The 27,727-nt window shown below is 42.4% G+C and overlaps 1 protein-coding gene across 2 annotated transcripts; it reads left to right on the top strand.

The window, feature by feature from the left end:
- The first annotated feature begins 568 nt into the window (after positions 1-568).
- Positions 569-26,780, top strand: pak4 (p21 protein (Cdc42/Rac)-activated kinase 4). Of its 2 annotated transcripts, none has more exons than XM_047339668.1 (11): positions 569-733; positions 15,796-16,032; positions 16,279-16,493; positions 16,688-16,895; positions 17,198-17,431; positions 18,175-18,633; positions 19,122-19,255; positions 19,674-19,800; positions 22,070-22,195; positions 22,297-22,431; positions 22,611-26,780. In XM_047339668.1, exons 2-11 carry the CDS (start codon positions 15,832-15,834, stop codon positions 22,764-22,766), a joined length of 1,995 nt encoding a protein of 664 aa, XP_047195624.1. In that variant the 5' UTR covers positions 569-733; positions 15,796-15,831; the 3' UTR covers positions 22,767-26,780. The 2 variants fall into 2 exon arrangements, with proteins under 2 accessions (XP_047195624.1, XP_035010585.2); XM_035154694.2 differs by lacking the exon at positions 569-733 and adding an exon at positions 7,970-8,059.
- The last annotated feature ends 947 nt before the right edge of the window (positions 26,781-27,727 follow it).

Here is a 27,727-nt window from a genome sequence, read left to right as displayed (position 1 = left end):
CTGTCATCTGCACATCACAACATGTCCTTATATTAATGTACAACAGTTGTTATACTTGCTCGTGCAATCATCCTGTGCCACTGCACTTTACTTTATAACATTTCTATCCAACCCACTACACTAAAAGGTGTATATAATGTACATACTCAGCATTTTTTATAAAATGTTTCACTTTTATTCTATTGCTTTTTTAAATGTGTTAATTCCCTCGTCTGGCTCAATCTGACCTGCTGCTGTAACAACTGAATTTCCCCGGTGTGGGGATAAAGTTCTTATGTTAAGTGTGTAATGGGAACAGAAAAATAACAGTTTATTTAAATGTTTTACTTTCTATATATTGAATGAGTTATTTAGCATTTAAATCAGATGTGTTGGTGCAAACCTTTACAAACACTTTTAATTCTTTATTGTATTGTTCCAAAGTGAAATGCTCTTCCTTCATGTTTATTTAATGTCACAATTATATATATATATTTTTATATTTTATATTTTTCCTGCTAAAACTTTATTCTGTTAAAACTCCACCCGTCGCACACTCGGTTGCCATGGTGCTTGGCCGCAGTTTCCCGGATGTAGTATTTTCCCCCAGTTCAACATGGCGCCGGGAGAGTGAGACTTCGGCTAATGTCACACACTTTGCTCAAAGTTCACCCGCTCGTGCTCCGCTAACCGGGGGAGGCTGCGTCTCCGCGCCGCGGCGGCCGCAGAGGGACGTTTCTCCGGCGGCTCCAGGGTGAGTTAACCCGCCGGCTCCGCGCGCTGGAGCTCCGGCGTTGTCTACTAGCTTGTGGCGCGTCTCCGCTGAGCCGTGTAGCTGCTAACTGTGGCTAACGTTAGCCGCTGTGAGGTCCGGTCCGGCTGGAGCAGAGGGGACCACCGACCCTCGTCTGGCTCCCCCCCCCCCCCCGTCTGTGTGTGTCTGTGTGCGTGAGAGTGTGTGTGTGTGTGTGTGTTGAGGCGGGTTTACTGTGGCGTGTTAACGGCTCGTTGTTGTTAAAGGGTTCGGTGAAGTTACAAGATGGCGGTGAGTCAGTTGTGAAAGTTGTGGAACAGTTAAAGATCCGCACGTCAGACGGATGAAGCTGGTTTTACGTTCGATGCCGTTTGTCCCGAGCCTCTGAGCTCGACCCGGGGCTCGGGGACACATCCGGGACACGAACCGGTTCAGGTAGCGTGGTACTAACGGATCTGTGTGACCAGCATCATGGACCCACTTGGTCTTTGTGGTCGTCTCTCCACCGCAGTGTGTGTGTGTACCAGTACGTGTAACCGGTTCCTGTGAATCCGAATCATCTCTCATTCTGACCTGGGATCTGTGTCTCAGTCTGGACTCCCTGTGCAGACCGAAGCAGGAAGGAGGATGTTGTCTGTCTGACAGTAAATCAAGTTGCTGGCTCCACTTCCTGACCCCTCTTCTACATGCTCATCCTTTCTCCTCCTCCTCTGATTCACATTTGTCACATCTCTTCATTCTCTCTCAGCTGCCATGTGTGTAAATCTGTGTTATGCCCGAGGCGTTAATATGTGGAAAAGAGATTTCACTTCACTCAGTCAGCAAGGTTGTGCGATTAGTGCTGGGCACGCCACACATTCCTGGGATGCCAGGGCTGGATGGAGGGGGTCACTCTTCTCCCTCACAAATTCAAATTCAACCCCTCTGCGGGTTATCCAGAGAATATAGGAAGCAACGAGGTGTCATGTGAGGAAATCATCTGGAGCCACAGGTCAGCAGATGCCCAAAGTTGCACTAGAAGTTTAGCAACTGCAGTCATGAGGGTAAAAGTGCGACATCATCTGTCCATAGACCTCAGTAACCGAGGTAAAAACTAGAGGGGGGACAAATAAATGTAATTAGTTATTAACAACTATAAAGATAAAACTATTCACTGCATTGTTTATTCTGTAATATAAGTTTTCATATTGGCAAACATCAAGATCCTGATATGTCTGTGAAAGGCAAAATGATAAGTTGATTTGATCAAGTAAAAACTCAGATGTTCAAATCCAAATCTGTCATTGTCAAGTATTTGGCTGGGAAACATAGCAAGTTTGTATTGTTGCTGTCTGTACTTTCTACACAAACTGGTGAACGAGTGTTAGGCTTTGTGATGCTGTATCTTTTACTAAATTATTGTAAGGGCTTCATGTGATGCTGTGGATAAACTTGGGCTTTAAGCAATATGCTTCTTTCTCTCTAGTCCAGACAGGAGGCTTCAATTAGCAGCGTGCACCCCTCCCTGCTATCCAGTAACAGTAGTAACAGTGGAGGGATCTGTGGCACCCGGAGGCTGCAGGATGGAGCTGAATGAAAAAGGCTTTCTCTTCTGTAAACAGTTCAACTGGTCCTCAGAGAAACTGCAGCATGTGGTGTAGGCCCTGAACGTTCAGCTGAAGGGATTCAGACACTGCACAACATTATTTTACTATTTCAATAACATTTTCTGTAGCACCCTTCTCCTTTTTCTTTAAGTGAGATAACCCTGCTAATTTAAGAACGAGACCATCAATTTCAGTGTCTGAAATGTCACGTTTCATCAGCTGTGGCCAACTACCAGTAATAAAGTGATTTAGACTTTTTGCTATTGTCTGCTAAATCCACTCTTAAGCTGTCGAGTATCATAACTAAGAAATCAATGAGGAATGAGCTTTTAGAGACGTGAGATTCAATGAGCCACAACTTCATCTTGAAGGTTTCCATCACGGCAGCTCTGGTGGTTTCTTTCTTGATATTCAGCTCAGTTCAGAACCCCAGTTTTGGTGAAGGGGGTGTTTATCACAATAGGGGAGTGGAGTCCTGAAGGTGGGGACGATCAGGAACTGTAGATAACTGTTGACAGACGTGTCCAGCTGGGGGCAGAGCTGATGGCAGGAGGGTTGTTATCGTTGGTTTGATGTGAGTTGACCTTAGGGTCCGTCATAGAGAGAGAGGGACAAATACAGCTGCTATTCAAACAGCTTTCACATCAACATTTGAGATGAAACCTGTTCATCGTCACATCAGCAATCACCCTGTACATTCAGATGCTGTTGTCAAGTGTGGTAAATCATTGTGTTGAAAGAGAACATATCATTTTTAATCTCTAGTAATTTGTGAAGGCGATTTATAACCTGCCTTGTATTCTTATCACAGGAACAATTAGTTCATTTGTGTAATTTGTACTTTTTCTTTGTGTGTCCTTGATGGTTGAGTTTGCGGATGAGCAAACGTCGAAACATTAATGCTTTCGTCTTTTTCCTGGTATCAGATATCACAGAAAAAGATGGTATTGGCTTAAAAAGAAGGGGGTGGAGTGTGTCTGTGAAAGAAATGGAGTTGAGTGATATGGGAGACAGCGCATAGATGAAAGTGGATACTTTCTCTGCATGCAGGTAGGTGTGGGAGCTTGTGGAGAGGCCAGAGAGTGAAGGGCGGAGGCAAGGTGCTGGGCCAACACTGGGCCAGATTCAGCCAACAGTAAAAAAAAAATAAGATAGATCTGTAGAGAGAGAAAACCGCAGCGGAGCAGCGAAAGTAAAACTCTCCGACTCCACCTCGTACCAAGGGAGTGATGAAATAGTGGAAAAGAGAGCCAGAAGAAGTTTGTGTCGATTCAGTATTTGATTTTTTTGGTTATTGTCTGGTTAATTCCTTGATTTCTTTATTTTCTTTTTATATATAGGTAAGAAATCAAACCATACATGTTAAAATATTTTTATTTAAGAGAAATGAACAGAAAACAGCCACAGTAGCTCCATGACATTACCTTTTTAATAAACTACCTGGAGCGAGAGGATAAAGCTTCGCTGACTGGAAACAGATTAGAATCCCTGGGTGGGGAAGAGAAGAGATGGAACAAAGAGGAAAAAGAGCATGAGCGTCATATCAGAGCCTACATTATGATTCTTCCCTGTAACGGGGAGAAAGAGCCAAGCTTATTGCCTCAGAGGAAGAAAAGATCCTCTGTGGAATGACTGCAGCAGCCAACATCAACCTAGGTGCTCAGGAACAGAGGCAAGGACACTGTGTGAATAAAGAAACAAAATCAATACCATAACAATAACTGATCTATTTCTGAGACTTCGTTTCAGAGGAGCATGGTGGTCAGTGAACAAATTTCAGAGAAATGTGATCACCTCATCTGTTATGAAGGAAATGTGTTAATTATGTTAATTCTGACAGCGATCTCACCAAGTACGTTGATATTAAGCCAGTTATGCTTCAACTTTACCTCTTCCCTCAAAATAATGAATCAATGTGCAAAACACCAGAAGAGACTTAAGTTTGAAGATAAGATTTCTGATATTTGCCACAAAGACAAAACCTGATAATTTGCTTTAGAGCTTAACCCGCTAACAGTTCTGTGTTTGCTGCTTCCCTGTGTGTCTCTGTCTGTCTCTGTCTGTCTCTGGACGGGGAGGAGTTTCGTTCTTGTGTTTGCATGTACAGGTTTAATTTCAGATGAAAAAAAATCAAGCTTGGGCATGCACCTCCATGGCGATATGCAGGTTTCACAAACAAACACATACAGTACAATACAAAGAGAGTTCTGGATGGTGGCTGCAGTTCACCTCAGTTGTACTTTTGTTGCAATGCAAGAGAACAGCAGTATGTTATAGGGGGGGGTGAAACAAGAGGAAAACTGCTTTTTTGTTGTGTTCTTCTTTTCTCTCTCATAATGCTCGAATATTCTGACACATGCTGGACTTTTGTTGAGCTCTTCCTGTAAATGCAGGTTTGTTGTCAGGACCCTGTTGCATCAGGCTCCGTTATCATGTATCCCTCGATGTGCTGTTCTACAAACTCTAATGTTAATAAGACATTAACCCTTTGAACTTTGCATTAGAAATGCTCTACTACTGCCTACATTGGTACTTGTTCCTTACTGCTAAGTTGCTTCTTGTGGGAGAATCTGATAATTCTTCACGTCTCTAGACTCTGTCAAAACAACTGTATTAAAATATATTCTGAATAAAAAATATATACAAAAATTTGACATTATTTTTCACCAAACTAAACACATACAAAAGATTTATAATAGAAACTTGTACAACAATTTCTTAACACTCCATCAATTTTTACTATTTATTTAGTTTTAGAGATATAGTCTCTCTCATGTATCGTAATGACATTATCACAAGTGTACAGTGTGATGAGCAGGTCCGTCTCTGAATAACTGGAACTTTCTTGTCACTGAGCTGTTGAAGTAAAGTGTTTACTGATAACTGTGAAGTGTTACACGGATATTTAGCACCTGAACACAATGTCTTACCTCCACTATGTCTCTAATATGAATAACATTCACACATCGCCAGTAGTTGGCAGAACTTCCTGCGGACAGTTCATCTCCGATCACATGATGGGGTGATGACTGGACTAATGACAGGGAAGATCGATGGGATGTTTGACTTCTTCACAACAACATGACCTCATTGTCTCTGTTTTGGACATCATGCGATCAAGCTGTTGGTGCTACAGCTGAAGCACCGCTGGGTTTTACTGTGAGCTTAGATTTTTAGAGACACCAACATGAAATGATACAACAAAGACAGGTGAGCCTGCAAATTTGTTGTCTTTTACTAAGTCGACAAACAGCCTTATCTCTGTTAGGTACTTTGTCAGTACAACCCAAAATACTTCCACTTCTTAGATGCTTTGTTGTTGTGATTGTCTGCTCAAAGCAGCTTTACTTGCATGCGTCCTCCGTTTTCTTTCTCACAACGTAACATTACCGGCTTAACTTACTTATAGGTCTGATTTATACTGATAGGCATGCAACACGTCAAGCGGATAGTCACATTACATTAGTCACATCTTTTATGTAAACTACTAATGTGTCTAACTTTTGTCTAACTAGTTTACTTTTTATGTTCATTTCAGATCCGAAATTGGTCGAATGTTGCTTTATTTCTTGATCTCAGAATGTTTGTTAGTGTGATTTTCTTCATTTTGCTCCACTCCTCAAACTCACTGTAGTGAAGAAGATAACCTCTATGTTTATGCATCGCTTCGTGTCCTCGCTCTATCGCTGTCTTTTTAAATTCGTCAATATTTTTTTGGGTGACCTTTTTAAGCACCTTTTCATCCTTGAACTTGTAGGTAGCTCATGAAGTCCTCCCAGGGAACTTGACAAAACTATTTCAGTCGTGGTCTGTATCAGTGCAGGCAAAGGTCCAAAGGTTCTGTGCACAATCAACCTAGTTTGTGATCCCTGTGTGTGTGAGAGCTGAAATATGCATCAGCTCGCTTGTGTGTGCTCTACATAGTGCTCTCTCTGCTGCCTTTATCATTGACCTTTCCACATTCCACAACCTGCCTCTGGAAGTCGGCGCTTATTGGTTGCAACACTGCCTGCTTTGTTTGAACTCGGCCTCGGGATTGGCCGGTTTGTGTGTTTCTGGCTCTGATACGCTGAGTGGACCTGTTCCTGCTGTATCATTACTCCCCAAGGAATGTCAACATCCTCTTTACCGTAAAGAAGCTAACACCTTGTAGTGTCTTAGGTCCTATATAATAGACAATGAAACAAATAGATGTGTTTCACAGCTCTCACTTAGGCTGTGATTATAACCTGATCTGATGTGTTAGGTTTATATGATCTTAAAGCAACAGATTTATTCATTGAGTTACAGATTCCCTCATTGGGCTGAAATAACTTATGTTGATTGTGATGTTAGTCATTTGTTACTTTGCCCATCAGACATCCATAAATACTGGTATACTTAATTTTACATTTAGAAGAAAAAGTCTGTGTAATCATTTCCTGTTTCACCACATTAAAACTCTTTCCCGTATTAATCTGAAATTAGTATTTGTATTTCCCCTGGTTTTATTTTACACATTTAAAATCATGACAGTATTTGTGCCTTTTTAGATTGGCAGCATTCAGCAACAAAGAAAACACTAAATGCTGACGGGATTCTTTAGTAGACACATAGTTAAGTTCAGATGTGTTCATGACGACGTGTTTTATCATTTGGCCTCGACTTACTGACTTTGGTAATGAATCTGTTCATGTGAGCTGGCCGTCATGATGTTTCACAATATCCAGCCTCGATCAAACGGCTACAAATAGCAATAGATTCATGCTTGTGGAGCCTGTTTGGTTTTAATTAATTATTTGATGATGTGAAGAAACGTGGTGAGACCTTGATACCTCAACACCATCCCCAGATTACTGCGCTGGCTGTGGCTCCAAATGATGTCATTCACCCAAGATGGCAGTGTTCATATCATATATTTCTGGATCGTGGGAACATGGAGACGCTTTATTTTTTAACAGACTCAGGCTCATTCAGTGTTCTACTGAACTAGAAACATCTTCTATTACTGCAGTGGTCACATCTTTAGCTGTTGACTGGATCTCTGGCGTCTGAAGCTGTTAATCACGTCTTAAATGGCTTTTCATGGTGTTTCCATTATTCTGACCTGTGAATGTAGTGTTTATTGTTTATTTAAAAAGCTGTCTTATCTTTATTTATATATGGTGTTTGATTTATATCATTTGTTGGATAAAACAGGACATTTAGAATTTGTTCCTCACATTTTAACGATGAACAGAGCAAATAATCTGCCAGAAGAAAGGATCACACAGCACGTGACAGGTGATCTGCACAATAAACACGACAAAAAGTTTATCTACAACTTTATTTTTTATTCATGAATAACTTTTGATAGGAATTAACGTCGCTAATAGCGCGTGTAAATCCTCTCTCTCTCTCTCTCTCTCTCTCTCTCTCTCTCTCTCTCTCTCTCTCTCTCTCTCTCTCTCTCTCTCTCTCTCTCTCTCTCTCTCTCTCTCTCTCTCTCTCTCTCTCTCTCTCGGTGACGTCATGATACTGAGCCGCTCGTTTGCTGAAACCATAGGAATGCGACTCACTTTGTATTTACAGCCCGACGACGCGGACGCACCGAGCCGCCGGAGCTTTTACTACTTTACGCTTTCTCCGCCGGGACCGTCGCAGTTTGTCATGAGGACGCGACGACGCGTCTGACTGTTTTCTTTCCTCCTCCGTGTTCAGCCCCGTCATGAGATCAGGTGGACGGGGAGTCGCTGCTGCTCGGGACGACAGACCAGCACCTGTGAGTATCAGACTGGGTTTGAGTCCCGTCCCCGGGTTGGGTTCTGGACCCGCCGGTTCGGTTGGGTCCGGGTGTTAGAAGGTGGAAGTTGCGCTTCGTGCTGCTGCGTCTCCGGGACCGAGGGAGAGTTAATCTGGGCCACGAAAAAACCAAACTCTCTCACAGCTCGGATTAACTGAGTCAGAAAAAAAACACCCATAATAAGTTGATTGTTAGCCTGGTGTGAAAGGAGGGGGGGGGGATGTGAGGGATGATCTGTTTGACACAGACACACTGTTTACTGCTGGGAACTGACCGTGTCTGTTAACCCTCCTCTTCCTCACTTGCACCATTCAAACCCTCTGCTCACATTTCTCCAGTCAGGACAGCTGTGGGACTCAGCTGTCCCAGTCATGTGTCTCCCTCGGCACAAGTGTTGGTGACACATGGGGATGAGGAGACTGATCTGCTGTTAGCCAATTGTGTGTGTGTGTGTGTGTGTGTGTGTGTGTGTGTGTGTGTGTGTGTGTGTGTGTGTGTGTGTGTGTGTGTGTGTGTGTGTGTGTGTGTGTGTGTGTGTGTGTGTGTGTGTGTGTGTGTGTGTGTGTGTGTGTGTGTGTGTGTGTGAACTCAGTAGGAAGTTTAGTTCTTGTGCTCTGGTGTCCAGGAAGTTTGTTTTATGCATTTTGTTTTATTTTAGTTGTTGAACAAAAGGACTTCCTGTTGTCTGAGATAAGCAAAGAGAGGATGAGGCCAGTGCTTGATTATTTATCTGCCTGTTCAACTTGAAGCTTTAAAGAATATGGTGTAGGTATTTTTAATGTTTATCTCTTATTGTAGAGTGTAGGAGTTCGTTCTGATGGATGATTTTAAAATAAACTAATTAATTTATTAGTTATTAATTCTCAAATCCTTTGTCTTACTCTCTGTTTAGTAATGTGCAAAACACTTGTGAAGTCTTCGATAGAACTCAGAGCTTTCCAGATCTACAATAACGTATTTTACTACTAAAATATATATTTAAACTCTTTGGCTATAATTATATTTTCAGTTTATGTAAAGTTTAATCTCAAAGTTTTACTTTTCATATCTAATTTATTAGTTACTTGAAGTCACTTGGAGGTATTAAAACTTAACTACAATTTATCTAATGAGGGTGTTGTTTCCTAATACACTTCAGTAAATTGTAGTCATAGATATTACATAGTAAAGTTTTGGGGTTTCTCACCTGTATCAGTGTATTGATTTCAGGCTGGTCTGTAATGATCATTGTCTGTTCCTAATATACAACGGGCTAATGTAAATACTTTAAATCACAATACCTTCTTAGTATTTAACTTCCTCAGTCATCAGATTGATGTCTAGCATATTAGAGTGATAACTATTGAAAGTCCAGATATTAACACTTGGATTATGGCTGTGATGACGAGCTGCATGATGCAGGACTCTCAATGACCAGTAATCCATCAGTGTGATGATCTGTGTGTATCTGCTCTAATTGAATGATCCGTCGTTACCTGTCGTTGCATGGGGGCCGATCGTGATGTCAACATCAGCTGGATATCAGCTCGTCGGCTGGTTGTTTCGCTGAAGTTCCCATGACGTGAACTTTCATCAGCCAGCTGATAGTCAGCCAAGCAGCTCTGTATCTTAACTGGCTCATTAACTGTAATAGTAGGCAGATGTAAGCAGGGCCGCTCTGTAGTAGCTGAGACGCCTCACACGAAGCTCTCAGTCGGTAGCGCCAAGGTCAAACAGTGTGCGGTGTGTTTGCATAGAACTTCACGAATCTGAGAAACATTGAGAGAGAAGTGTTGTCCTCTGTGTGTGGGTGTGTGAGGTTCTGTGTGTTTGCAGTAGTTAGAGAACAGGCTTTTAATTATCTCAACTGATTCAGCACCAGCAAGCTAATGTAAGAGCACCATAACAACAGTGGTTACCTAAATACTGCTGACTACTGTGCGGTATCTTCATTTGTAAATCAGTGTCTGTGTGTTGTGTCTCATTGAAGAGCAAATAGCTGTGTATTTATTTTCTTAGCTTTGCTGAGCACCACCTCAATGGTCAGTTTAAGGAATACTAAATTAAATATAGCGTGAGAAATGTCTGCCTGACAAACCCTGGTAATGTGTTTGGCCTTGGCAGGTAACTTTGTGTTCTCCACCAGCTGCTTCGGCAGGTTACCAGCCATCATTTACAGGCTATTTATCGTCTCCATTCTGGATGTGGTTGGATATTAAATAATGATTTTTAACACTCCTTGTTGCCTGTATGTAAAAAGGTTTCTGTACATTTATAAAACTTATTGCCAAGTTCTAAAAACATCAGCGTTTTGCATTAGATAAAGGCTTATTTCAGCAATACATAAAATGGCCTCGTATTTATGATAATTTAATGTGTTCATTATATGTATTAAAAGTTAAGAGTCAATATTCACTCCATGTTATGATTTGAGACATCAAAACTTGTATTACAGGTATTTATTGAGCATGTGTTTTGATATTGAAGGGATGATTTGCTAGACTTGTTGGTCTTGACAGATTGAATTTTCGCTCATTATTTGTCATTATACAATGTTTGTCTTTACACAACACAGAATTATTTTCGTGTCACAAGTTGATGTAATGTGGTCAAAACCTCTGTGGTTATAAACCATCATTGAAATGAAAAGTTTAAAGATTTATTTTGACTTTTAAGTGTGTTTACGTCTGGCCTCTCAACCCCTGAGTGTTGTCAGTGTCCTCTCATGAAAGCAGTTATGTAAGGTATGTCTCAAAGGAGCTGCACACAGAAAATCATTAGAGTGGAGGGAGGGAATGTGTGAATCACACTGTCTTTGTCATGGCTGATGCAAATGATGTTAGTTTCTTTCACTTTCCCCATCTTTATGACAAGTAGTGGGTGTGTAACAAGTTTTATTAAAACACCAACATTTGGAACAGAAAAGAGAAGAACGCTAAAGAACTTGTTGGACTTGACTTTACATGAATATATATATTATAAAAATAACCAAAGAATATAAAAGGTGTGTGTGTGTGTGTGTGTCTCCGACAGTCTCAACGTCAAGAGTTCATTTCGTATATTTACAAAGTCTGTTTCAGTCTCGCCCACAAACCCAACAAAGTTCAGTTCAAACAACGAAAAACCCATACAACAAAAATAATCTGTTCCGGGTTTTACCACGGATCTTCATAAACCAACAAGTCAGGAAAGTAAACAGAAAGAGAAGCAACAACAGCGTTCCCATATGCAATATGTTCAGGGCCCTCCCGACCTTCACCCTCATTGCTCTGAAGCTACTGGTCACTTCTGTGTGTTGGTCCAGATTACACAGGGTTGTGGTCCCGGGGTTGTGATGTGATTGGCCACCCGCTCACGCAACAGGCTGCACCTGCTGCTGGGGCAGCGCGTGGGGTTGGGCAGGGAGACGTGTCGCGGTCTTTCCGTCTTTGAGTATTGCGAACCGAAACCATGGACGTCTGGACCGCGATCTCGGTTTTAGTTTGAGAATCGTTACAGCCCTACTGGTTAGTATTCAGAACATTTCATACCAAACTGTATCATTGCGGCTATACGGCATTGTTGTGACTCAGGGTGTCTTTCTGAGTGTGGACCACCCATGTGCACCGCTTGAATCAGGCCAGAGGACAGCAGCTTCATCCAGAGCTCATCAGCCTGGCTCTGGCCCACTGACCGGACAGGCTTTCTCACTGTTCAGCCAGGCAGACATGAGCCGCAGTGGAGCAATGCAAGGAGAGAGAGGGGGGTGTCAAGAGAGAAGCAGGGAAAATGAGAGGAGGCTGGGAGACTGGTAAAGAGGGAAGGAGTGCAGAAAGAGGTGGGGGTAGAGGGAGAGAGGTAGATTGAGGGTGTTGGGGGAGAAGATAAGAGAGTGACAGATTTGGAGTGGGAGGGCGGGGAAACAGCGAAGCTATAGCTACGGTGATTCTTGTGTTCGAGGAGAGATCTGCTTCCTCTCTGCGAGGAGGGGCCTTTCATAGCTTGTGGGTTTACTGTGTGTGTGTGTGTGTGTGAGAGCATTAACAGTGTTTGAGGGGGTGGCAGGGTGCAGCAGAGGAGTTCTTCTTCTGTTTTTGTCTGTAGCCGTATCTTATTTACAGAACACAATTTATACTTTGACTCCAGATGAGTGTGCACTCTTTATTTGTGAGCGGTTTGTGTGGACCGTTACTGTCACACGGGTATTGGTAATGTTTAATAATCCCGATTTTAATCAAAGCTAAATAATCCTGATTTACAATGTGGAACAACAACATGTCTACACATCTTAAAAGATCTCAGCTTATGGAATCAATTTAAATTTGTTGTGGGAAAATGGTTTACCATTGCCTTTTTATTATTTACTTACCTGAAAACACAACTGGCTGCGTTGTCGCAACTTAAACTTTCATTTGTAGATGATATTTCCCCTTATTGTTTTTAAACTGTAATAGATCAGAATACAGCTGAACATGCAGAGACTTGTAAACAACCCTGATAGAATCCGGGAGTTCATTCATGTTTGTGTGTTTGCTGTCTGAGCCACTGTGTTGTTAATTTCACGGTGTCCACATTGAATAGAAACCTTGAATAAAAAAGTACTCCAGAGGTCATGAGGAGCAGACACCTGTTGCTGGCATTCTTCTGTCTCACAGCGTTTCCTGTTTTATGATGATGAGGATATGGAGGGGGAGTATGGGAGACAGCCCCAGGGCTGCCTGTGTTGGGGGGACTGTACACCTGCTGAAGCTCTTAATCTCTCTCCTTGTCTCTGTTCCTGGAGTTCAACTATTCTCCTGTCACCAGCATTCACTTCCTAATTGGTTCTTATCCACCACAAGCGTTTTAAACACTGTCAGTAACAGTTTAACCTTGTCGTCTGTCCAAGAAGAGAAATACCTGCTCTTACTATTAACCATTGTTTCTCGTTTGTAGTATTTTCTGTAAGTAAGCAACTAGTTGCTGAGTAAACAATCTGCTTCCTGTTTACACCAGCACTCACATGCCCATTGTATGTGTGATGTGTTATGAAACACCCGTTTTAGTCCTACGCTGATTTCAAATGAAAACAGTAGTATGGATGTTGCCTCAACCTCGATCCTAAGCTGCTGTGATGTGGCAAAGTTAATCACAAGATAATATTTAATACTAATTACTCCAATTTTAAAATATTTTCCGCGCTGTATGTATTTTATAGTTTTTTTTAACACTACAAGCAAAGTTCTGACCATTGTATCCAGACTCCAGTAAACCCTCGTTTTCCGCCCACACAGTTCTACCAACAGTCGACCATGTGCTTGCCACCTAGTGAATAAAGTTTTTTAGGATCAGAACTCCTATAGTGGATTTTCTGTTTGTCACTTGGCCTTCATCTTATTTTAACCTTATTATTTCTTGGCCCCCGAGAGTGGCAATAAATGTTGTTTTTTTTCCTGCCACATCCTTTTAGCTTTCCAAATATCTTCAGCCGCAGCAAATATGTCAGGATTTGAAAAGCCACAACACTCTGCGATCTGGAGCCAGACCACTGTCTGTAAATAGGAGACACTCAGTGTCGTTCTCAATCCCCAAATGACAAGTGTGATACTGATTTACAGTTAAAACCTTGTGTTTTCAATAAGAAATTATGACTTCAGCCATTAACTCGCAGCCCACACTGTTCCCATCATGCCAGTAGTATATCTAATCACTGGAGGCCTCACATATTGGTTTGTTATTGTCCTCTGTAGATAATATAATTTCTCCAGTAACCTCCTCCAGACTTCATCAATTTCATCCTTCCTTAAGGCTGCAGTTACTATCAGTGTTCCAGAGTTCACATGCATTGATTGATTATATTAATGTCTCAGTCGAACACTAATCATAGGCCTCTGCTGTGATTTATGTGCCTCTTTTCTGTTGTCACCAGACACATTATGATTGGAATGAGGCATTTATCACTAGTGTTGTAACCTCACTGTGATGAGAAAGTTTTGCAAATGGAAACAGAATCCAGAGCTGACAGTTGGGTGGAGACAAGCCATGTGTTTTCAGAGACATCACTGAAGATGCATCTCAACGTGGACCCAACTGCTGTGTTTCTAGTGACTATATAACACAAATACACTTCTCCACTTCTCGATACAGGGGTAAGCTTTTGATAATAACATCATCGACCCAAACAACCATAGTGTTGGAGCTCTACTGCATAAGTCCAATAACATATTTCAGCATGTAAGATCCTGTTAAACATTTCATTCATTACACATCGTGCTGTAATGTAATAACACAGACTTGTGACATGTTCTTTCGTTCCTAACTCGACTGACTTTCCTGGTTTCTTTTTGCTGTTTGAAGTTGTGTGTTGCTGCTGCAGAGTCTGTGGTTTTTTGGCAGTGAACCTCACTTCTCTCGGTGTGTCCCTGGGTGTGTCCTGCTCAACTTGAAATACTCCCACTGTGAAAGGCTTTATTAATGCTACAGACTGTGAACCTGGCAGTATGACTTCTGCCCTCTCACCATCCAGCCTGTCCCCGTCCCGTGCTCTCATCCCTGTGTCTTTTTCATGACCTTGTTTTTAGCTTCCCTTTTGTTTTTTGTCCTATTCCACGGTAAACGGGCTGCGTTGGAAACAGTGTGTTGTAGAAAAACAAGAAGCAACATAATTTAACAGGACAACCGCCCCCCCGCTCCTCAGCTGCCCAGCAGGGCCTGGTTATGCTCATAACACACTGATCCCCAGCAAGGCTTTGTTTAACTACAGGGAGTGTCTCCTTTTGAAGCCCACTGACAAAGCAACAAGGTCAAGAGGGAGAACAGCAGTTTTTGTGCGAAATACAGAATTTATGAGACTTTAAGTTTTTTCACAGCAACGTTTATGAGCGTCTGTTTAATGTGGCATGAAGTGAAATGTCAACAGCAGACAGGACGGTGATCTGTCTATTGTGAACGTGCACAATATGTATTGTGGGGTGGAGATGATGAGAAAAGCAGTAAGTCGTGATGATTTGTCTGGTGACTTGAATGAGTCCTTGCATGGATTGTTTGGATGACTTATTTTTTACCATTAGGAAATGCTGGAGCAGTTTTCCTGTTATTGATAACTAGCAGTGAACCTGTTATTTAAACTATTGATGACCCAGAACTAGTATAATGCCACCGGACTGCTAATGCTCAGTTGGCTGAAAGAAGCCAGTTGGGTCATACTGCATGTGCTGAAACATAAACACACACACACACCCACGCAGTATCCAGCTAGTGTTTTCCAGGACATTTAGCTCATAGAGGTCTGTGTGGTGTGTATGGAAAATGCTTTCAGTGGATTTTTACTCTGCAAATGTCAAGTTGCTGCCACCAGGATGTCCCTGTCTCTGCAGTCAGTGCACATTAAGATCAGTGTGTATTGTCATCCATTATTATCTAATATTTGTCAAACATTGACGACAACTCTCCGCTCGGCAGGGCACCTCTCAGCTTAGTGCACACATGCATATCGAGCATGTGAGGACAGGACTGTTACAGAGAGGCAGAGCAATTATTATTTTTTTATTTAAATTTTTTTACCATACCAGTTTAGATGATTGGGTAAAAAACACAGCACTTTGACCATGTATACACTCGTTTTAAAAATAAAGAGAATTTAGTGTTTTGTGTTTCTGTTTTCTGAAGTCTCTGTCTATACCTGTCAGCACTTGTGTCTGTGTGTGTGTTTTACATAAACCCATTGTAGGTTATACATTTGCATTTTGTTTCATCAGTATCCCTCTTCCTCCCTGCAGGTCTGATGTTAGGCTGCAGCTGCCCCACCCACCATCATGTTCACCAAAAAGAAGAAGTCTCGTATCCAGATCTCTGCTCCATCCAACTTTGAGCATCGCGTACATACGGACTTTGATGAGCAGGAGCAGAAGTTCGTCGGGTTGCCACGGCAATGGCAGTCGCTCATCGAAGACACGGCCAAAAGGCCCAAACCCTTCATCGACGCAACTGTCATCACCACTGTAGAGCCGCGCAAGGTGGGCCTCGTGAAAGTGTTTCAGAAAATGATGCTCAGTTAATACCTAGATTTGAGATTTCATGTGTTATGTTAGTTCATTTAGGAATTTTAGTTTTAAGATCAAGCTGCATTTTGAATTCACAAACCCATTCACATGACTTTTCAAAATTCATACACATTCCTAAGATATCCACAAAGTTATGTTGTATCAGGAACTCCTTTCCTGTCGTCCGCCATCCACCCTAATTCCCCCTTAAATCTCCAGGCAATCGTACGTGGCCACAAGATGGGAGTGGATGGCTCTCTGACCTGGCTGCTGGATGAGTTTGACACCATGTCCGTCACTCGCTCCAACTCCCTGCGACGAGGAAGTCCTCCCATCCAACCGCGCAGGGACTCAAGTTCTTCAGGAGGAGGAGGCGGCCATGAGAATGGAGATCCTCACCACAGACACTACTCACACCCTGACAGACAAGACAGGTCAGGAATCAAAGTGCTGCTCCAGTTGGAGACACGGCACATCAAATTAAAATCTCTATCATTCTCTTTTTTTCTTCTTCAGCTGCAGCATGTTGCACATATGTTATACAATCACAATTTTATGATACAAAGCATAAAGAGCCCATTAGCACTTTAGGAATCTGTACTGATCTGTGCATCACTTTGCTTCTCAGTCACCGAACTAGACCAGAGTTTCCGAGTGGAGGTGACCCCCGCCAGGCTCAGCGTGCAGTCCGTCCTCCTCACAGGGATGATGGAGTTCAGGGTCGGCCCCAGCAGCAGCCCCGGGGCCAAGAGCCCAGCAGGGGCCACAGGGACAGACCAGGCTCCGGCCCGCCCCCTCCCCCCCACAGAGACAGAGAGCCACGGGACCGGGACCAGGTAAAAACTGTAGATCAATCCTGTGTCAAAGATGGAACCAGTCTCACATTTTCACTTTAACATGGACTCATGTGACTTTTCCCTGCGATCTTCTTGACCAGTATGTTAAATCTTAACCTTGTGTACATTCGTCACATATTGATATATCTTTACTCTAAACAAAATGGCTGCTATTGATTTGGAAATCTTAAAAGAACAAATGCATGAAGCTTTGTTTATTTTGGTTAAAAGTACCAACATTTGTGTGTCTTGTAATTTCTTAACTTGACTTCTGGCTCCATCTCTCACCGGCCTCTCCTCAGGAGCAGGTGGTTCGCAGGGATCAACCCAGTGATCACAGACCAAAGTCGAGCTACATGACGCGGGACGGCAGCCCTCAATCTCCCAGGGACAAGAGGCCTCTCTCTGGGCCCAACATCCGCACCCCAAACCTGCCGGTAACAGAGGGGGTGATAAAGACTGCCCAACAGCCCACGCGACCTTTCAACACCTACCCGAGGACAGACAGCGAGGGTGGACGCAGCCCCACCGGACAGGTAGGGACAGGGGCATGAACAGAAACACAAGAGTCTGTTTAGAACCAGGACGAGCAGAATCAGAGGCAGCAACCCTGAGGGAAGCTACTGACTGAGAGAAAAACTGCAGACAGGTGCACATTCAGCCAGTGGCTGATGGATGATGGCTGTTACCACGCTGCTCTTTGTTCTCCAGGTCAGATTAACTGCTTCTGTCCTGGTTCTCTCCTCTGGAAGCTGTTAGACGTGGTTACGTGATCATGTCAAGATTTATGGAAACAGAACAGCTTTGTGAAAACTGCATAACAGAATTATTGAATAAGAAAATTAAAAACGGTTGAAGACTGTACTTCCATTTTTGTTTGTTTTGCTCTATACACAGTCAAAGAATTTCTTTTTACTATTGCACAACATTACAACATTGTTATCTGTGTTTATTAAGCCACTGCAGGCAAGAAATTATTTCGATATTCTAAAATAAAGTGATATTCGTTGTTATGCAAAATGTAATCCATATTGCCCCCCCTAATAGGTAAGTTCTTTTATTGCATAAAAATACATACCTATTAGGAGTAATTAACTGATTAAGTCCCTTGTATTTAAAGATTAAGTGATATATTTCAGTGGTCAAAGGTCACACTGACCTTGTGTGAATCTGGTTCAATGGTGTAAGTTACTAAGAAATAAAGTTGCAGCCTCTACCCTGAACAGACACCTTCCTTCTGTGTGTTTGTAATCATGTTCTCTTGTCTCTCTTCTTCCAGCCGGTTCGATACCATGAATCTTCCCCTCAAAATGGCCCCTCGAGTGGCTCCACCAGAGGTTCCTCCAGCTCCAAGCCTCCTGTCAGCCACCCCCATCCTCATCACACTTCCCACCCTAGCCTGACACCTGAGGCCTCCCAGCACCCACACACTCCTCACCCCAGCGTTCCAGCTCCGCGGCCCCCCGTGCCCCCCGGGCCACCAGCGTCAAGTGCACCGTCCCAGGGCCGCTCACCGCAGAGGGAGCCCCAGAGGGTTTCCCATGAGCAGTTCAGAGCGGCACTACAGATGGTGGTGGATCCAGGAGATCCGCGAACCTACCTGGACCACTACATTAAGATAGGGGAGGGGTCCACGGGGATCGTGTGTATAGCCACAGTGAAGACTACGGGGAAACTGGTCGCTGTGAAGAAAATGGACCTGAGGAAACAACAACGCAGAGAACTCCTCTTCAACGAGGTGACAGCTTATGATCTCGTTAATGAAACACTCACACCTGTATTGTAATTCAGTTTCATTTTATTTGTATAGCACCAAATTACAACATACATTAGCTCAAGACACTTTATATACAGACTTCTCAGTATAAAACAGTACAGAACTATGACCTTCTAATAAAGTGAACACTGTGTGTACATGCATTTTCTAACCAGATGCCTTATCTTTAATCCTAAACAGAACAATGACGTCTCTCATTCTCCTCATTATATAATTATTTAACAAGAGTAAAACGTATATAATCCACACTTTCCCAACACAAGCACAGTTTGTGAATAACATCAGAGCTGAGTGTGAATGGCCGTCTCACACTTGCAGCTATTGATCGATGCAGCATCGACCTTACAGACACTTAATAGTCTCTCCACCTGCAAGGCCTCCCTGCCTCTTTCTAATGAGTTTAATGAGTAATATAATTATACCCTGTCTGTGTTTTGATGGTAACTCAGGTGGTGATCATGCGGGACTATCACCATGAGAATGTGGTGGAGATGTACAACAGTTACCTGGTGGGAGACGAGCTCTGGGTCGTCATGGAGTTCCTGGAGGGAGGAGCTCTCACTGACATCGTGACACACACCAGGTACAGAGAGAGACTGTTTATGACTTTTAACCATTGTGGATTGTTACGTGATGCTGTAGACTGTGTAATTGTACTTTGAGTGTCTTTAAGTTTCTAATGAACACTTCTTTTTATTTTTGCTGCCTCCCCATTAATGTCTATTCTGCCATAAATATTCCTCAATCAACCACCAACTACGTGTTTTATCCATAAGGGGGCAGTGTTGCCTCATAAGGAGAAATGAACAACAGCAAATCCTTTATTTTACATTTATTGTTTTACAATACAGATATTTTCTCTTCTTTTTTTGACTAACTGTATCTCTACAAACTATAAAACGTGGATTATCTGTTCAAAGCTACAACAAGGCTTCAAACTGCAGAAACAGACGCGTTTAAGTCTGAACGGACATTTCTCTGTCGTCTCTTTCCCTCTTCAGGATGAACGAGGAGCAGATTGCCACAGTATGTCTGTCTGTCCTGAAGGCGTTGTCTGTCCTCCACACACAGGGTGTGATCCACAGAGACATAAAGAGTGACTCCATCCTCCTCACTCATGATGGTCGGGTATGTACCACACTCTAACATAGATGGGGCGTTAGAGCTGGTGGAGGCGAGCAGCCTTCTAGTTATATCTTAAGGATCATCAGTGCTTTTTCTGCAATGGCCTAAGTGATGCACATGATAGACTGAGCTTCCTCTCACCCACTCACTCATGTTCAGAGCTTGTCTTACAGGATGCGCTAACTCAGCACTAGAACCACTGACTAATCGTGGCCCACTTGAACTAACTGCATCTTTGTTAACCACAAATGCAGAGCTGAGGAAGATGGCAAATAACTTCCTGCCTGTTGACGAGCAGGTTTCTGTTTTCTACGGAAAAAGCAAACAGATCACAGTTAACAAACACATACATGTTCTGTTCCTCTTAACACTGAAGTTTACACTGCACTGTTTCAGGTGTGGTCCAGAAGACAGAAATTACACATGACTATGACTCTGTGAAAGCTCGATACATTAAGACAAGCCTCCTGCAAGTTGTCCTCTCATTTGTCATGTCATGAATATCGTACATTTCTAAAGAATCAGCTCTTCTGGAGCTGGTTGTGACAGTTGAAGCTGTGACTCTGTCAGTTCTTCTCACAGGAGATGGAACCCACTCACCAGAGTTAGAGAACAGAGGTTCAGGGAGTGAAGGAGGAAACTTTCTCCTTATTCAGTGACTGAAAAATCGAACTAATTTAATCAAGCTGTTAATCAAGCTGCTGCTTTAAAAGTAACAAAATGAGTGTTGCTCTAATATTTAAAATTTTCTTTGAGTATATTAGGAATAATCAATTAACATTTTATTGTTTGAATTAATATTTTTTTTGTGTAGTTTTTCTTTCTTTTGGGCCAAGTCTCTTGTCTTTATAGCAACAGCAGTATGAATGTCCCGGCCTGCACACTAACACTCAGGAGCTTCAGCTGCAGTGTTCTGCTCTGAAAAAGCAGCTGCAGGCTGAACACCATGTTGCTTATAGACCAGCTTGTTCTTTCCTCAGAGGGCAAGTTTCACATCTCTGTGAAGAAGTGATCTCAGTGGAGCTGCACTAATGTGACAAGTTATTAAGTTTGAATGTTTAGAAGGAGTGATGATCTTTATTGGTATTTTCAGTCTGCAGTTATGTGTCTGCATATAAGGTTTGACATTTTCTTACACTTTTTTCTTTGTTTAACTTTTTTCATATTAAATTTGGATGCACACACATTTATAAATACTGAACATTTCTAATTTCAAAGTAGTGTGAGTTTCTTTAAAAAAAAAATAGCAGTTTGATGTTTGGCTTAAATTTTTACATAAGTTTGGCCCGACAGAGAAAACCAACTCAGCCAAGTCTGAACTTTCTCGTCAGTGTGTTTTCTGTGTCTGTCTCTGTGTCCTGATGACACTCAGCTCATTAGGGTCACAGTCGGGTCATTTGCAGATTGTGTGTGTGAGACTGTTCATGGATGTGTGCACCAGTTCTCATAGCAAGTTTCATTTCTCTTTGTGAACCATCTGAGGACAGCAGGCGTCTTTGGCAGTAACATAAAAAGCTGCTTCTCAGTTTGAATACCTGCCAAACACAAACTTTCTCAGAAACAGGGCTGGGTCGCAGCGACTTTAGAGACTCGCCCGTTGAAGCGTAACAAGATTTCTCTCTGATATACAAATTCAGTATTTAAATCGTATGCAGCTGAAACACATTGAACTTTGTCTGTAAAGATATTCAGATACCACTTCTTTTCTCTTCCTGATATCGTTTCAGATACATGAACTTTGCGTATCTATGAGAACCGATCGGATAGCAGAGCATTTTTAAAATACAACTTGTATACTGTATGTTGACTTCTTTATGCCCCCCTGTAAGAAGTGATGAGTGTTAACATTGGTGTGTGGCCTGGCTTAGGTCAAACCCTTTAGTTATGTACCTAGATTTGCTATTTGCCAATGCGCCAGGCGTCTTCAGCAGTGGAAGCATTTCTGATGCTTGTATTGCTATCGGAAAACATCTCTAATAATGTGCACTACTGTCGAACCACCTCGACTGCACACGCATTCTTCCAGATTAGTTTAAGTGCAATAGCAGCATCAGGAAACATCCCCGACTGCTGCGGCGAGCATGAAGAATTATATACAAGTCCAGTAACATGTTTTTCTTTCATCACACATACTCATATTTGATATTTAAAACTTGTTGGCTGTTATGGTTTCTTTGTTGTGAACTTTCTGTGAAAAATTATCTTAACATTCGCCTTTTGTTTGCTTCTTTTAATTTGTCTCTTTCTGCCTCCACCTCTCGTCTCTCTCCAGGTGAAGCTGTCAGATTTTGGTTTCTGTGCTCAGGTGTCTAAGGAAGTGCAGAGGAGGAAGTCTCTGGTTGGAACACCGTACTGGATGGCACCAGAGCTCATATCCAGGTTGCCTTACGGACCAGAGGTAACTTTCTCAGCATCTTATCCTCATTTCATTATCTAAACAAGCAACATCTCTTCTGCTTGTTGACTGTCCCTCACTTCCTTTACTTCGTGTCCTTCTAGGTGGACATCTGGTCTCTGGGTATCATGGTCATAGAGATGGTGGACGGGGAGCCGCCGTACTTCAACGAGCCACCGCTCAAAGCCATGAAGATGATTCGAGACAACCTTCCCCCCAAACTGAAGAATCTGCACAAGGTACGGAGACCAACTGAAAATACTTGGATGCAAAACCGTTAACAGTTTACATTTTAAAACAACTAAATCACATGCACCTGTTTGGAATCAGGGTTATTGATATATATCATATAATTTACACCAGATTGAGTGTGAAGACTCAGCATGTTTTCTTCCTCTCTCTCCTCGTCTTCTCCCAGGTCTCCCCTGTGCTCAAGGGCTTCTTGGACAGGTTGTTGGTGCGAGACCCTGCTCAGAGGGGCTCGGCCAGCGAGCTTCTCAAACACCCCTTCCTGGCGAAGGCTGGTCCACCATCATGCATCGTCCCTCTGATGAGGCAGAACAGGATGAGATGAGACATGTGACAGTAGCACCCTCCAGACTGTGGAGGGCAGCTTCATTCGTGTGCAGGTTCAGATGGAACAGAATACTCCTGCACACAAATGAGTGGCCCTCAGACGTTATGGATGAGAGTCTGATGGGTGTAAACTGGGTGTGCAGGAGTATTCTCTTTTTCTTATGTGAATTACTGAACTGTGAGGAGTGTGTTGCCTGAATAAGAAGCAAGTTGGTGTGTGAGTGTGAGTGAGTGAGAGCTCTCACGTGGAATCGTGAAGGTAGAGAACAGCAGAGAAGCAGCAAACTGCCTGTCCAATGATTCCAGCTGACTTCCTGTACGCTGAGTTTTAATTTGAAGGTCCTGACCTGGAAAGATTACGGACTGTGGCTGTTTTTATTTTTCCATTTGGACCTAACCTGGATTTTGAGTGTGATGGTTGGGTTTTGCACAACAGTTAGATACGTCTAACGAGCCAAGAGCCTCTTGGATAATTTTAGAGCTAGTCGAAGCAACATTTTAATCACACTATTTGACAGTTTGGATTTTCTGCTCTACAAGGACGTCACTCACCGATGGATTCCAGACTCTGACACTATCCTCATCACACCCAGAACTTACTACTGAGGGCTGAACTCTAATGACTCATAAATGAGCCAGACGGACTTAATTTTGTAGCCATAAAAATACTAGCTTTCTGTTGTAAACAAGAAAACACACTAAAAAGAGGTAAACACTGGAGTTGTGGTTTGTTAACAGATGAAATTTTCTTATTTTCTCCTTATTTTCCTGTGTAAGTACAATGAACATAGAGAGATATATCAGTTGTGATGTTTTACTATCTCTATTTTGTGATTGCTTTATAATTATGATTTGTTTTCTGGTTTATTTTCGAGTGACGTGATGGTTTATGAAGCACTGGTGACGAGAGATAGACGCTGCACTCCCATTTGATTCCAGCACACAGATAATAGACACTAGATGTTTTATTTAGTTTTTAGACCAGACGATAAAAAGACTTTTGACCTTTTAACCTTAGATGAGCAGAAAAAAGCACAGAGAAGAAGAGGATGAGATACACCACGTTGAAACTGAATGAAAAAGCAGATACAAGGAGAGTAGTTTTTAAGTAGATTTTTAAGTAACTCCTTCACAGAGTCTCCTGAGGTAGAAAAAGAGCACAAGCTGCTTCGAGGACAAACACAAAGCTGTTTTCATTCTGTGGAGCACATCAGCTTTCTCGTGACGCATCACTCTCCTTCAACAAACACACAGCGGCTGCTGCTGTTTTTAGGAAATGGCCGGCTGCTGACGTGATGGAGCTCTCATCGTGTTCTACTACATCGCTTGTACAGTTGAATCGATGTTTGATTACCGAGTTAATGCGTCTGCCAGACCATAAATCCACCGCATAGTGTCCGAGCGTAACAGGAGCAGACTGAAGATCGTCCACCGAGTTCCCTTTTATTCACTAAACTCTTCATGTAGCAAACAAAAAAGCTTCAGAGCTCAGGGGGAACGTGTTTGGTTTCGATTCATATAATCTGTCATTGATTGTTGTTGCTCAGTCACCCCCCCCCCAAAGTCGTCAGCACGCTGGATGGAACCACAGAGAAGTCATTAAGGTTCAGTTTGTCCTAAAGTCTGGTTAATGTCCACCACTTGTGTCCTGAGAGGCGTCTTCATCAGCAGACATCTGTAGTTACACACTGTAGCCTGTAGCAACGCACAGTCATTTATACACAGGATGGAATTAAAGATACGGCCGCTGCTCTGTGAAGACAGATGCATTCCCCTGCTGGTTCCATTCTTCTTCCGTCTTCCAGTTCAGTTGCTCCACAGAGACGCTTCTTCTCAGACACAGACGTCAGACTGGTAACCTTTTTAAAAACAGTTTCCACTGGACAGGGGCGTGAAAACCAACTTCTCTCAATATTTTAAATGTCTCCTGTACTGAATACTCTTTTTTTAAAACTGCAACTAAGCAAATAGACGCTTATCAGGCGTCGTAGCACATAACACTGTCAACTCCTTCTCTTATGCAGTAGTGTAAACACTGCTATACATACTACTCTGCAGCTGTAGACTCCCTGAACTGCAGCTCTCTGCTGATTGTGAACAATCACTCTGTGGGTTAATAACTTCCTTCCAGGTGCCGTCTGTAACTTCAGGCTCTGGTCATATTTTCACACTGTTGACTTCTGTTGTCCTTTTTTAAAAACATTATCAAATTCTTCCTAAAAATGTGCGTCATGAATTGAACTCAGTCTGGAGCTGCTGCAGAACAAGTTTCTTTTAAGCGACTGCAGACTGAATGTAGTTGACTCGTAAAACTTTGTCCCTGCCACTCAAAAACCTGCACGTCCAAGAACTTTGGGGTCGTTGTTTTGTGCGTTCTCTCCTCGGCAGCTCACCAGAACGAACACGGTCACATTCAGATGTGTTGTGTTACGTTTCCGTGTTCGTAGCCAGGATGAGCCGAGCTGAAAGAAATGATGGTGAGTGACAATCAGGTGTAGGTGAGGTGATGTAGTTCAGGCTGTGATATTCAAAGATAAGAATTTCAATTTTCTTGTTTTCTAGTTTGAGAGAGTGTTTCCTCAAAACCAGAAACTTAAATTTGAATATTGATCCAAATTTGGCAAATAATCATAATTTTGACCTTCGAGTCATATTTTGAGAGAAAATGTTTTAATTAGAAATGATTTAACCAAAAAAAAAAGCTAAATATTGCTGTCAGGCTTGCATTTGATAAATTGGAAAACATTTCCTGAAAGTCAATACTGCGACGAGAAAGTGCTTGGACTGAATCGAAATGGTTTTATGTCATTTTCTCAAAATATGGATTAGGTTTGGTATCATTTATTTTCCTAACTGTGGCCTTAATGCTCATTGTTTTTACGTAGCTTGTTTCTTTTTGTTAGTTCAGGTGTAAACAATCTTTTTCTGGTGTAACAGACGTCGATGTTGTTCCTGTTTGGTCTCATCTCACATTCGATCAGATGTGATTGTCGATGTGAAAATCTTAGACCGACTGATGATGCTCATTAGTTCGACTGTAACAACACTTTAATGGACCAGATTCTACTGCTGTGTGTATGTGTACATGCTTCTGTGAAGGTTGTTTTTTTGTGTATGTGTGTGTGTGTTTGGACATGTGTGCATCATCATGACTTCATGCCTTAACACTTATAATCACTACTTGGTGGATTATTGTGATTCTGACACTTCGACTGTTAGAGATGGTGAAAGGAGACGTCCACAGCGCTTTACTCTCCCGTCTCTGTGACGTCTTCAGGTTATTTTAGAGTCGTGTGTGGGATGGCTGGTGTCTGCATCGGATGCGTTTTCATTGACATTCCACACAGTTTTCAATTTGCTTACCGATGAAGATTGAGGGTTTTTTAGGTTTTCCTGTGTGGTTACTGAGTGCCTCAAAGTGTCGGCCAGCTTCTCACCTTGATGTGTTTCATGACGGAGAAAACAAGGTCCTGTGGAAAGGGATTTTTCAAGAAGCACGACTCCTGACAATGTTTTTTTTGTGAGTCTCCGCTGCTTCACACAACAGAGCTCCCAGCTGTTTTCTGTTGGTTTCTTTACTAATGGCCAACAAGCAGCTGAGGGGCCGCTGTTCAGGGTTTAGTTTTCTGCTCACAGACGTTTCTGGATTCGTTCTTTGTAGATGAGAAGTCTTGGTTCTTGGAAAAACTCCTGCAGGACCGAACCTCTGGTTTCCACAGTGAACATGAACATTTCTGGTGTCGCCAGATACAACAACCACTACTGAGCAACCAGCTCACTCTATGAAATATGTGACATGAACTAATGAATTCTTCCTCCTCAGAAAGACGAGACCACTTGTTTAAAGTCTAATGTCGATCTGTTGTAGTTTTGACATCATGTTGTCAAACATCAGATTCAGACAAATGTACCTGCACCATCTTGTTTTTGTAAATTTCACTGGTATTGTAAAAACATAGATTTCACGTTGCAAATTTTACTTTTTTTGCAAATACAATTTTTGTAAAAGTCACTCATGCTTTGTGTGTTTTTTGTAACTCGAGTGTTTGAGATGTTTCTTACAGAGGTGGAAAAAAAACTAATGTGACCAGCAACTTTGCATTGGCTTCACTTTGCCGACCTGGAGTCTACGGCCATTTGTTTGCAGGGAGGAACCACAACGACAGATGTGTAACTTGAATTTACACATCTGTCCCACTGGTTGTTATAATGATAATATTTTATTTGCTTGATGTTATTTCGGACTCATCGTTTCCAATGTTTGCAAAAATAAGATGTCGTCTCAGTTATAATCACAGTTATGAGTCAGTAGTTACTCAACACATACATTTAATTTATACATTATAACCTCAACACAGCATGAAGGGTAGGGGGGGGGGGACACAAACATGTGACTCGCATTGAAGCTATAATGATAATAATGTTGATAATCATAGATGTAATTAAAAATAAGAGCAACAATGACCGAACCACTAATTAATAATAGTAATGATGACAATAATAGTGCTGCTGGATGAACTCCCATGATGCACCTCTCTCCTGATCCCTCAGGGTTCCCTCCTACAGTTTGTGTGTCTCCTGTCTCCTGATTGTTGACATCACATTCTGTCCTCTGTGGTATTTGCCTCCGTCTCCCCGTCTGTCGTCACTCAGCAGGAATCTGCAGGACGAGGCTGGACAGTGTCAAGTTGTCAAAACGAGGCCTAAATTTACAGTCAACCTGAGACTAATCTGGAAGAGCCTCCATGACCACATGATGACGTTCCCACATGCTGCTTGATGAGCTGACACCAGCACAGAACCAGTGGACACCCTGAAGGTCCTCCTCCTCTGCTGCATCACAGCAGCAGCACCACTCGGCACAGTTGTATTTTTAGCACTTCCGTCAAGAAGGGCGCTGTGCAGCCTGCAGCTCTTCGGCATTTACAGTAAACTGCCTGGAGGGCGGCTCTTCCAAAC

This window comes from Hippoglossus stenolepis, chromosome 4, assembly GCF_022539355.2.
Source record: "Hippoglossus stenolepis isolate QCI-W04-F060 chromosome 4, HSTE1.2, whole genome shotgun sequence".
In the NCBI taxonomy this organism is placed as follows: Eukaryota; Metazoa; Chordata; class Actinopteri; order Pleuronectiformes; family Pleuronectidae; genus Hippoglossus; species Hippoglossus stenolepis.
This window is presented reverse-complemented; position numbering and strand designations above follow the sequence as displayed.

Coding starts and splice junctions, on each gene's coding strand:
- pak4 (XM_047339668.1), top strand. CDS start 15,832: ATGTTCACCAAAAAGAAGAAGTCTCGTATCCAGATCTCTGCTCCATCC. Junction 19,256..19,673: donor GACATCGTGACACACACCAG/GTACAGAGAGAG, acceptor TTCCCTCTTCAG/GATGAACGAGGAGCAGATTG. Junction 22,432..22,610: donor AACTGAAGAATCTGCACAAG/GTACGGAGACCA, acceptor GTCTTCTCCCAG/GTCTCCCCTGTGCTCAAGGG.